Source organism: Ictalurus furcatus, chromosome 10 (assembly GCF_023375685.1).
Source record: "Ictalurus furcatus strain D&B chromosome 10, Billie_1.0, whole genome shotgun sequence".
Lineage (NCBI taxonomy): Eukaryota > Metazoa > Chordata > Actinopteri > Siluriformes > Ictaluridae > Ictalurus > Ictalurus furcatus.
The window spans coordinates 24,504,912-24,516,982 of record NC_071264.1 but is presented as its reverse complement, the minus strand read 5'-3'; the positions used below and the strand labels follow the sequence as shown (position 1 = coordinate 24,516,982).

The 12,071-nt window shown below is 41.6% G+C and overlaps 1 protein-coding gene across 1 annotated transcript in view; it reads left to right on the top strand.

Annotated features, from left to right (window-relative positions):
* The window catches only part of gli2b (GLI family zinc finger 2b), a 90,937-nt gene that overhangs the window by 44,800 nt on the left and 34,066 nt on the right, over positions 1 to 12,071 (top strand). The window contains exon 3 of the mRNA XM_053634170.1: positions 5,019 to 5,124. Coding sequence (XP_053490145.1) covers positions 5,019 to 5,124 — 106 coding nt within the window. The remainder of the gene's footprint in view (positions 1 to 5,018; positions 5,125 to 12,071) is intronic.

Genomic DNA, 12,071 nt, shown 5'->3' with positions numbered 1-12,071 from the left:
ATGCAGCTGAAGGACACTGATAAGTGTCCCCTCGCTCTGCCCTTCTGCCCCTGCAGCTGCGAAGCCTAGACTGGACTTCCTGCATTTACAGCTCAAACACATTTTCGGCAGTAACTCTTTCTTCCTGCGAACTTCACGGTCACTTCTAGCTGAGCACTTTTATCATAAGTCAATGTAATACGTCTCATACATCCATGCAACCCCTGATTCAGAGGTAATAGGGATGCTACATCCTGTTAAAAATGCTTATATTTGAAAAAAAAAGAAAAAAAGAGATGATTAAAAAAAGGGCAGCTGTGTAATGAACTACATGCTGAGACTCTGAACCTGCCAGAGGCACTGAGTTACCTTGGCATGTCCCAGAATGCTTTGCGACATGGCGCTTGGTGGTGTGTAATGCTTGGCATGATGATGTGTAGTTAAGCCTCTGGCCAGCTTGTTCCAGAGGAATTTCCTGTCTAATTTCCCCTCCTGCTTGTCTGGATAAAGACAGAAAGCCTTTTAATTATGCTGCCAAGGACTGGCCTTCTCAGAGGATCATTACGCTTATTGAGCACTTCCTATAAGGTGGAACCACTTTAGCGTTGTAGATCCGAGGATTAGGGCTAAACAAAGGCAAGACGCGTCTGTTTGTGTGCCTTAACTATTTATAGTTACAACAGAATAAACTCTTTAACCTTTAAGAGTTCTGTTAATGCTTTGGCACAGTATACGTGGACGTAGGAATTTTTATGTAGTCTGGTTAAGCAAGTTTGATGATTTTGGGTTCCTCAGTGAACTAAGATTGGAGACTAGGACTTTGTTGATTCAGTTACATCAACTGAATCAACAAACAATGTGTAATACGAATAGGAGGCGCACTATTATTATTATTATTATCTTTTTTTTTTTTTTTTTTGGAAAGCTTACCGGAAAGTTTCAGATGCCCTATCTAGAGACATGGAGTGTGCCTTGGGACTGGGATCCAGTGGGATGTGACAAAAAAGTTTACTTTCATGAGGGTGTGAGCGAGCAATCAGAAATGAAGCTTGCAGGACAAAGAACGACCATGTTCAGTAACATGAATGTGCAGCGTTCATGCATTCATCCTTAGTAACTGCCTGGTCAGGGTTGTGGAAGTTTCTATTATATGTAGGTATAAATTAGTTCATATTTTGGAAAAATCATTACATTTGTTAAACAATTTCATGGGCAGGTGCAAAGAAAAATAATATCTGCGTGAGCGGGATTAAAAAAAAAACTGTCCAACACACATCTCTCACTGAATCCAATTATGAACTTGAGTGATGAATATGAGGTTGAGGATACGTCAGAGACTATGCAGACTGCAATGGTATTTCTACCTCTTGAGGGGCTGCGTGGAGGGAGGGGGGGTTGTTCCAGTGTTTCCCAAGTGTTTATGTGAGTTGTGCATAGTGATACAGGTCATATTAAAAAACAGCTTCAGTTTTAGCCACACCCACTTTTAAAAGTTTAAATCTAAATACAGATCCAGATATCTGGAGCACTAAACAGATCCAGATGACACTGCGTACACCCTGATTGGGTCCCATCACTTCATTTCAGTGCAACAGAGCTCCACCTTAAATCTTTACTCAAGCTCCTTGAGTGTGAACGAAAAACCTCCAGCTCCAGCACTGTGCCCAGGACTGACTGTGAGAAAGTGTCTCCATTCCCTCCAGATGCTAAAACAAATGTTATCACCCAAAGACTAATAGATGTGAGGGCCTGAGCGTGGGCCCCCGGGGAACACAGCTCACTGAAGCAGGTAAACGGCTCTGTTGAACTCTCCAGAGCGCTCGCCTTTTGTTCTCCCGGAACAATGAAGCTGTCCATGTGATCGAATAACCCAACCTGGTGGATCCACAGACACGCACGGAGCACCGTGGCGTACCAGAGGCCCAAGCCTCCTCCGGGGGGCGGCAGATCCGAGCCGAACGGCCCCTAAGAGGCCCAGACAAAGAGGCTGACATGAAAAATGTGACTTCTGGAAATAACACTGCTAATGCGGATAATTGAGGCAGCACTCTGATGAATGGTGGTTGTGTGGAGAAATGTGGAGCCTTAATGACACAGAGTGGGGAGGGTTTTAAAGCTCGTTAATACTACTTTTTAAGCTTGGGCAACAGAAAACGAGGGGTTGGGTCTGTTTACATTGTCAGAAATAATTGACCAGATTTTTGGCCTTGTTGTGTTTATTTAGACACTTATTTCTTCTATGCAAAAGCTCGTTTTCTTTAATCAGACCAGTTGCTTTTGCTTTTTCGGTTCTCTGATAGTGAAACTCAAAAAAAAATTTAAAAAATAGGCTAACTAATGAAAGTATCATGTAAATTTGTTGAAATGCATAATTTGAGTTACAGCTCAGTTTTCATCAGCAATATTTGCTCTGGCTATTACAGAAAAATCACATGAACTTCACATATGAATCACATGATTCACATACAAAACATTTGTACACTTCAAATATTATGTTTCAGACATTTTCACATGTTGCGCATGTTTTTTTTTAAATTCTACATATGATTTAGATTAATTTACTTACATGATTTTTGTTACATGTAAATTTGAGTGTCTAGCGGTTTGTACAGGTCTGTTTCAAGTCTTAAGTCTGTCTTAAGCATTAAATTTCCATTTTTCTGTTTCATTCTCCGTCCCTTTTTCCATAGTGGCACAGTTTAAGACTGGCAATAAGTGCACTCCTTTGATTAATCTTAATGACTTGAGTTGTGTTGTGTTCAACTCGTGTTTTGCTGACCTAGTTCTTTCTTAGTTTGTCTCGGCTCTTCCTTGGGCCTTCTCTCTACCCCCCTCTTCTTTCACCCCTCCAATAACTCACTCCCAGCATTAGTTAAGGGGCATTAACCGGGGCCGGGAGCTGAATGAATCTGTTTTGCTTGCATCCACTCCACAGCACAGCGCATTCACACATAGCGCTATTATAGTGCTTACTTGAAAAATAGCCCCCTGCCCTTTTTCGTGGGACAGAGAGGCTGGTGAAAGCACCAAGGCCTGTGTTTAATCACATGACCTCCATTGTGCGGTGTAGCGTTGCTTCTGCTGGGAGGTTGTGAAGTGGCTGTGGTTTAATAGGAAGCTTTTCAGCTCAAAGGTCAGATCTGAATGCTGCCGTACGAAGCTCCGTAGTCTTGTGTTTTTAACAGCTGCACACCGTTATTGTTGTGGCATGTTCTTTTCTGAATGTCAGGTGCGTTTTATGGTGTTTTGTATCAATTAAACCTGACCAGGGGCATTTTCCATGACAAACTCTGTAAAGATGGTAGGATGACTAAAACAAGTCACGCACCAACCCTGCAGCTCCAAGGCCCAAACAATTACTGGATATTATAACAATATAAACATGAAAGCATGTTCTATATTCATGGCTAACCAATTATAGGCTGCAAAAGTTGGATTCACCCCCACCTTATAAGGTTTATCTGTAAGGTTATCTCAACATTTCAAATCCAACTTCTCCAAGGCCAAGGCTATAAACATTATAAACACTTTAATAAATAAAACCCAGCAGGTCTTACAAAACTTTTTGAGACAAACCAGAGTTAAATGTGACAAAAGTCAGAGAGAGAACGAAATTGGAAAGAATGTCAAGTACTGGCTTTCAGTCTGAGCTTGTCCGTCATGCCATCATGGATCAAGCAAGAGGAGAAGGATGGAGAGTGCTGACTCATACCACTGTTGAGTGTTTGGCCCCCTAGAGCCCCTCACAGGCTCCTCGGATATAGGTAATAATCCGTGACCTTTGACCTCTCCCAAATTCCCACTCTCTCCGAAGAATTTTAATACAATCCAGAAACCATCAGAGGCGAGCCTCATATCTTTCTTTCTCATCTCCTGTCTTTTAATCCTCCATGTCAGAATGTCAGCCTTTTACAATTAGTCCCAAGTGCTAAAAGCCTAAGAAACCCGATCTGCGATGCTGGTGCCAAGTGAGGGGAACAGTGGTGTTAATGTTCTTATAGAAGAAAGTGTAGAAGAAAAAAAAAAGAGAAAGAAAGAGGACTTACAGGAACACTGATGCTAATTAGAAACAAAACTCTGTAAAAGACTTTAAGACTCCAAAAAACCACACTGTTATGGCACTAAAAACAAACTTGGTCCTGCAAAAGATCAACTGCGGTGTCTCGTTATCACAACAGCTAATGAAGGCCCGCTTGGATTTAATGGGCCATCCCAAGCCAGGAGAGTATTTATTACAGGAAAGCGTTGATTTTGATCCCTTTTCATTCCAAATAAAAATTCCCCACAAAAGGAGCCATAATGAAGAAAATGCCGAGCTCATATAAACGAGGTTGACTGTAAACGGAGCGTCATGCGCAACGACATTGCCTAGTAAAAAGTTGCTAAGCAGCGCACACACTCCTTATTAATGAGGCTGTATTTAATTTCAAAGGCATCAGAGGGTTTTCTTCTGTTTCTACCACTGCGTCTTTCCATGATTCTCCCGTTCCTTTAGAAAACAAATCTCACATCTGATTTTCCGCAACAGAGGGCGATTTGTTTTGAGGCCATTAAGATGTGGGAATGTGGGTATTTGTGCATGAATGTGTGTGTATGTGTGATTGAGGAAGGTTATGTAGTCTGCACCACTACAACAGGCCAGAGCAAAGCTTCTCCCCTGCTGTCAACTCCGGTTTGTGTCGAGGCCGCGCTTCTCCTTGATAGCCTCCATCATTCCCACTAGTTCAAAGAGCGTCTGGCTGCAGGTCTTTGTCGAAAGCCCAGTTGGATATCTTTTATGTCTAAGATGTAGGATTTCTTAGGATGACTTTGATTATTTATTTATTCCACTTCTCTTGTGTGATAGTGCCAATATTTTACACGAAACTGCTCAGCCTGCTCTGAGACTCTGCTTTACTGTAGAGTGGTTGGCTTTGAAAGGTTTTTTTTCTTTCTTTCTTTCTTTTTTTTTGAAGTTTCTTACAGATTTTTTTCTTCCTCTCTCCCTCGATACTTCTCTCTCTCCTTTTCTCCTCTCTGTCTTTCTGTCTTGTCTGCAGGGCCTCATCATATATTCCCGACTTTCCACACGCCAATCCCCATCGACATACGTCACCACGAAGGAAGATACCACTACGAACCTCATGGCCTTACCCCCTTGCATGGGTAAGTAATGATGTCTACTCTGTCTCTCTAACCAAATAGCCCATTTACGTCCGAGTCCCAATGAAAAACCAGAGGCGATCCCAGTGGGCTTCTGACATACGTCTGAGCCCACAAAATCATCAGACTCCAGTTTGATGGGGCAGATGCTCAACAGATATGACTTAACTCCAGATCTGTTTTCTGTGTAGCATTTTTTTCACCTCAAATCACTGATATATTTTCCCACAACGAAACCCAAGACAATGTGTAATTTCCCAATCATGGGCCAATGAAATATCAAAAACAGACAAGTACTTGACCACTGGCACACACAAACATCTCTAATATTTCCTTTCCAGTCCACACTGTGTGTGGAGATTCTCAACTGTTTGCCATCTCCAGCCTAAAGAGAAACATGCTGGTCGACATGCTCTTCCAATTAACATGACTTTTTGCATTGATTTCTTCCTAGATCAAGACAGCACAATGTTTTCCCTTCCAGTGTAACCAAATCCTCATGGTCAAAAATGCTGCCCTAGACTTCAACAATAATGTAGGGTAACCTCAAGACCTCAGTCGTTCCATGCGTCCCATATGAATTTTCATCTGGGAGCTTTGTGTTGTATAAACTGAAGTGGGCCAAACACGTTTTGAAGTTACACTTTGTTGTCAGTACTGTACATTCAACTCAAACTACTTTATTTTCCCCAGCCAGAAATGAGGTCTGCCTCCAAGGCAGGTTTATCTTAAGAAAGGGGCCGAATAAATCAATACAATTCTGGAAGTTGTGTTCTTACATTTAAATTCACAGATTTTGATGGTGATACATATGGTGTGCCTGGTAGCAGCGAGCCTATTCATCATATGCAGTAGCGAGTACAGGGTAGGGGGATGGACATGTCGTACTACTCGGCTACCTTGATTAATGTGATGTGATCTTGACAGTGGACCCCTAATTCATCAAGGCTTTGATCTAGCTGTCTTTCCCTCTGCCTGTGCCAAATTCATCTAATTACAGGGACGTTGCACAGCAAATTAAGCACGGTGTCGCCTGTGGCAAGCCAAGCCACTTTGTTACAGTCTCAGTGCGCCATGTCAGAGGTCCCTGCTCTAATCGTCTAACATGACATCTCCATACAGTGCGCTTCATCACTGTTTGCATATACCGTAATGAGGCCGCTGGTTATTTTGTCAGAGCTGTCACCCAAACCACGCCGGGAAACTTCCCTTGCTTTTTTTTTTTTCGCAAGAGAAACGTTTGCTGCCTCTCCAAGTGGCTGGAATGACAGAGGATGGGGTGATTCATCTCCAGAGTGGAGCAGCGGAGCACTGTGGGAATTCTTGAGACAGAGAGGGCCGGGGGCTATGGAGCGCGCCACCCACTTGTCTCATGGGCTGATGCACACGCGTTGACACACACTTCCCCTGCTCTGTGCCGCTCAGTGTGAGAACGCAGCCAAAGGACTAGACACGGCAGAACTGAAGACAGGGCTTTGAACTGAGAAGAGAAATGTAGCATGATGTCTGATGGAGCTTTTGCTATTTTTACTGGAGACCTCCAGTAAGCCTCAGGAGAACTGGTCCAAAGTGCAGTCAAGCACCTTAAATTAAAAAACTCATGCCAATTAACTGAATTTCTGAATGTCTACCTTATATACTTTGATGTATAATATTTCTGCAAAAGTGAAAATATACTCAATCAGTCTTGTATGTAATAGTGAGGGTTCTATACAACCCAACAACCCTGGATTATTTCTTGATTATATCTTTTCTTCCAAGAGTGTAGTTAATTTTAGTTGATCTGTCTGTATTTCACAAAGGTTCCCGGACTTTTTTTTTTTGTAAGGGTGACCCTCTGTTTTTCAATACAGAACTTTTAAGGATTCTGTTATGGAGGGACATGTCAAAGAACCTTTTAGGGTACTAGGTCAAATCATTTAAAAAGACTTTTGTCCACTCACATTATTTGGCTGCCATAAAGTAGCTCTTGGTAAAAGTGTAAGTGAGAAGCAGATTAAACTAAGAATGGTCCATTTTTCACATGATAAACTAGAAATCGTTGGGAAGCATGCAGGACTGTTTGGTGGTTCCATCACTAGAAAGCATGAAGCCAAGCTCATAATGTCTTATTTACAGTATATATTGTATATCAACCCCCCATAGTGTATTCCTACAGAGCTGCTGAGGTGACATGGTGGTTATTTTTAACAAGGTGTGGCCACAGTAAATATACCGGGGCCAAGACTAAAGCTTTTCAAGATATTTTATTGCCATGAAGTACTTAATTTGTGGGAACTATTTTATTTGAGTGAGACAGAGTGAAATCAATTGAATTAGACCATGGATATACCATTAACCCACAATGCCTTAAGGGAATTCTCGAAGTGAATAGACTTTTCCGCCGGTTCCCACCAAATAAGTAACTGGAGGTCACGTTTTAAGTATGATATTCCCACAACATATTTAAGTCTTCGATACAAAATTCAAGACCATGACGTTGGTATCTCATGGTTATATCATGATCATTTCTGGCCGTACTTAGTATATATTAATATTAACTCGCGATCATGTTTTATTAAAAATAGCCCTGATACATTAATGCAGGGTTTCCCAAACTAGGGGTTGTGACCCCATGTGGGACTGTATGATTTACAAATGGGAAATCAAGAAACTCACAATCTCCTCTTTTGTTTTATTCATCTATTTTACAACTTAATATTACCAATATTGCTCTAACTACAGTATAAAGACAAATTTGTGTGTGACTTGGAGTCATGTTCAAACAGTCCGCATTTAAATGAAGAGTGTACACAATATTTGAATCTTTTTCACAATCGTAACAAGCTACACAAGCTGCACTTGCATAGGAGTTCAGCAATAAAAATGGACACATTTCTTAGTTCCTTGACAGCATCACGTGACTCACTGGAACAACAAAAGGCAACAAAATGAACATGAAAATATGCCAAAACATTTATTAAATATGCATTTACAAGTCCAAAATTATTCATCTATAATTTAAAAAAAAAAATGTAGAGTGGTCAAGGCTTGAGGTTGCAGAAAATCTCATACAGTTATGTTTTCTGAAGTGGAGATTTAAAATTGTTTAAGTTCAAAGAGTGAGATAACCGAGACACACCTCTGTTACACACTCCTTTCCCAAACTATCTAAGTGTATAATGATGTGTGCAATTTTGGAAATTTACATGTATTTAGCTAAACTCTGAATACGGACCTCTGTGTGGTTGAAAGTACGTGCGAGTGTGTGTGGACTGTGAGTGTACTGTTGGAGTGTGGTAGAACGTGTGATTTATCTAAATCAGAGTGGTGGCCCCTTGCTACTGCCACTCCTGTCTCACTATAATTTATCTCTGTCAAACAAAAAGACACACATGCACACAAATATAAAGTTTAACCTGCAAGGATGTGAAAATATCAGTGTCTCCTAATGCACGCAGAGATGCAAAGCATCTGATCTGAAAATCCGCTACTGCGTACTGAGAAATTTAAACCCCAACACAGTGTGATGATGATCAACTCAGTGGTGCCAGGCGCCCACATGATGTAGCCATGGATGATCCTGGCCCCTGTTGCGTTTGTGAATGGGTATTAAGGCTGAGGCTCAGGCCTCCATTAGCCTGAGAGGCCAGACAATGGGCTCACGTGGGCACCTAACTTCCTGGTAAATGCCAAAACAGGTGCACTGTCCATCTGCCGGGCGTGAATGCTACACCAGCACGGGCACCTGAAACAATGTCCTCATCCCGGGAGTCTGGCATGGCAGCACATCTTCAACAATAGCCTGGCATCAAAAGCTCAGGAATAAAAAAAAAACCCTCCATCATGTCTGCCTTGTTATTACATGGGGCAGTGTTATGACACAGCCTGATTGCTGACTATCAAAACCAAAGCTGTTTGTCTGTGGTATAATTGCGGTGTGCTACTGTTATTACTCTCAGTGGGAAATATCAGACAGTCCAAAAACATGGCAATTAAATCACACATCTCAAAGCCACAGACCAAAAAAATATTCCACAACAATCTAAACGCTCCAAATAAAGGTTCAGTATCAGTATCTGAGTTGCCAACATTGCTAGCAAGAAAACCCTAGCAGGCAGAGAGAGAGGAAAATATTTAATCACAAAACCTTTAGCATGCATTGGTGGATGGGATGGCAAATTTTTTCCCCAGATGAGCACCAAGCAACAGTAAGAAAGTAGCAAGGTGTGATTGCTACGTCTTAATAAACACCGCCACCATTTTTCCAACCAAAGAGACCACATCCCCACCTTCTTGTTTTCTAATGGCTTACCTAAAGTTCACCTAGATAAAGTCAGCCCAAAGTGAAAGTAATTACTACAAGAAGCAAATGTGTGTTTGTGTGTCCTTTCCCCTTCGGAGAATTGCCTTTTCTGCTGGACAAATTTTATCTCCATTTGGTCTGAACGCTGAGTTATCTGACAAAGTACATTATCAGCTAACCCATACTCTGATAGAGAAACCCACTGTTGTTGAGTTCTACATAGAACCTTTAAGGCTTCCCCAAAGAGGTCAAAGTTCTAGACTTGTACATTTTTATAAGCATGCACTGTATACTTTTATAGCTGGTGTTGAGAAATTAAAAAGGGTACCTCAGGGTTTCTTTCAATAGTTTTCTAAAGTAGTTTTACACATTCTCTGATAGAGAAAGCCACGGTTGTAGAGATATACATAGAACTTTTAGGGCTTACCCGAGAGTTTCAAACCCCCGATATTTTGAGGGTGAGGATGTCTTTGGTTGAGGTGAGGCAAGTTCTAGAGTTTAACCAGTTTTTGTAAGAGAGGTCTATAGCAGGAAGTGGAAAAGGGTCTCTCATCATACCCATATGTCATTGTTGAACATGCCATTCTAGATTTAAGCCTGGCATGTAGTCGGTATTCCAGTTCATCCCAAAGGTGTTCAGTGGGGTTGAGGTCAGGCCTCTTGCGGTGCAAGATACTCAAGATCTTCTACTTCAGCCTTGGCAAACCATGTCTTTATGGAGCACGCGTTATGGCATTGTTATGTTAGAACAGGTTTGGGCCCCTTAGTTCCAGTGAATATCTTAATGCTACACCATAAAAAAGACATTTTAGGCTTGACGTGTGTGGTTCCAACTTTAATGCAACAGTTTGGGGCCCTCACATGGGTGTGATGGTCAGGTGTCCAAACTTTTGCCCATACCTGTATAGTGTAGTTATATAGTGGGAGCTTAGAACAGGTGGTTTCTGATGTTTTCTGTTTTCCTGGTGCTTTGCTGTAACTCCCAGGTTTGATGCCTCAGGACTCGAATCTTTCCTTTTTGTAGGAAAATGAGAACCATTGATGCTGGGGAAAAACTGTGATTTTTGATTTTGGGAAATGAAATTAAGTTGGTGCTGTAATTTGTAACAGATCTGATTTTGTGCCCTGCAGCTAGTATTTTATCCTGCAAAACTTTACAGCTCATTTTCAAGAATTTCATTTCGCCAACTGAAATCATACAAATATTTATTTGTAAAGGCTCTGCCAGGGCAAGGCGCATTTTGTTTATTCGTTGACATCACATGGACTAATTCAAAACACTCTTTAGGAAATGCTTTTTGCACAACACTCTCTCTGTCATTTTCCAACATTAAAATTCAAGTGATCGTGTTGTTAAAACAGGGTGGAACATATCCCAGCCACTAATGACTTATTGGCTGGGGACCAATTTAATAAAGTTTAATGATGTCAAGCTAGTGGAAAACCTGAACAGACAGGATCAGTTCATCGATACAACATGTCTACTGTGTCAGACAGTTCATAAATCGAGCTGCATTCCAGACGAGGAGCTGAATGTCATCATTCTATGACATCCCTGAGATTCCTGAAAAAGAGAGACGGTTTTGCTTTGGAACTGAGATTTTTTTTCTCTCTCATGTCTCCTGGATGACAGTCACACGAGATGATACTGTAGACAGGGAAGTTTGATAGAGTGCTGGGTGCTGGACTAGAACCCGGTAAGTTTGCTCAAGACAGATAAGATCATGCTGAAGCCAGATTTGTTAGATCAGATCCATACGGAGGATGTTAGATTAATGTTGTCGAGGGGTTGGGAGGCTGTGCCTGTCTGTGTGAGTTTAGCTGTCTGGCATGCAACACTGGAGTCTTTTCAGTGGGCCTAAGTGTATGCGCAACCCGGAAGCCTTCAGAAAAAAAAAATTGTGGAAGTCTGTGGCCTCTCAGTGGAAAGTGAAGGGGTTGAGGTCAATCTCATACCAGTACAGAAAGTGAGGACAACGCGAGACACTTTCTTGGTATCAAAAGAAATTCTTACTTGCTAAATAATAGAACTTAATGACCTTTTGGTTTCACTTGGTATTTTTCAAAGGGTTCCACAAATGTCTTGGATAAGTACCAAAACTTCTACTAGGTTTTAGTATCATAAGGGTTACTACTTGAAACCCTCTCTATGGAGAAATGAAATAGAGCATCTTTCATGAAGTTTTCTGGACAACCTTTAAGACTTCTAGGTTTAGCTACAATGCACTTCATTTTTTTCTTGGACTAGAAGACAGAAAAATTGAAGGAGCATACATGAAAAGGTTCGACAACCAGCTGTTTTTGTCCTTCAGTCTGAAGGGGGTCTCACAAAAAGGCTCTTTTTCTTTAATTCTGGCCAACTGGTGTGTTCTGACCCTGTGGGGATCAGGCATTCGACGCAAATCTCAGCCCTGTGCAATGAAAAGCTTATAAAACAGCCCAGGAGACATGTGGGCCTAAACCGAACAGTTTCTTTCAATCCAAATGAATATCCTACTGCTTCTTTGTGTGGTCTGGGAAGCATCAAAAAGACGGTGGGGTTGAAAATCAGCCACAGCTAAAGAAAGAAAGAGATGATGGGGGAGTCGAGTGACTGCAATCCCTGGCTGCCTTAACTACAGTGCAATCATTTCCTTCTCAGAGTGGGGGAGACACAGAGAGACAA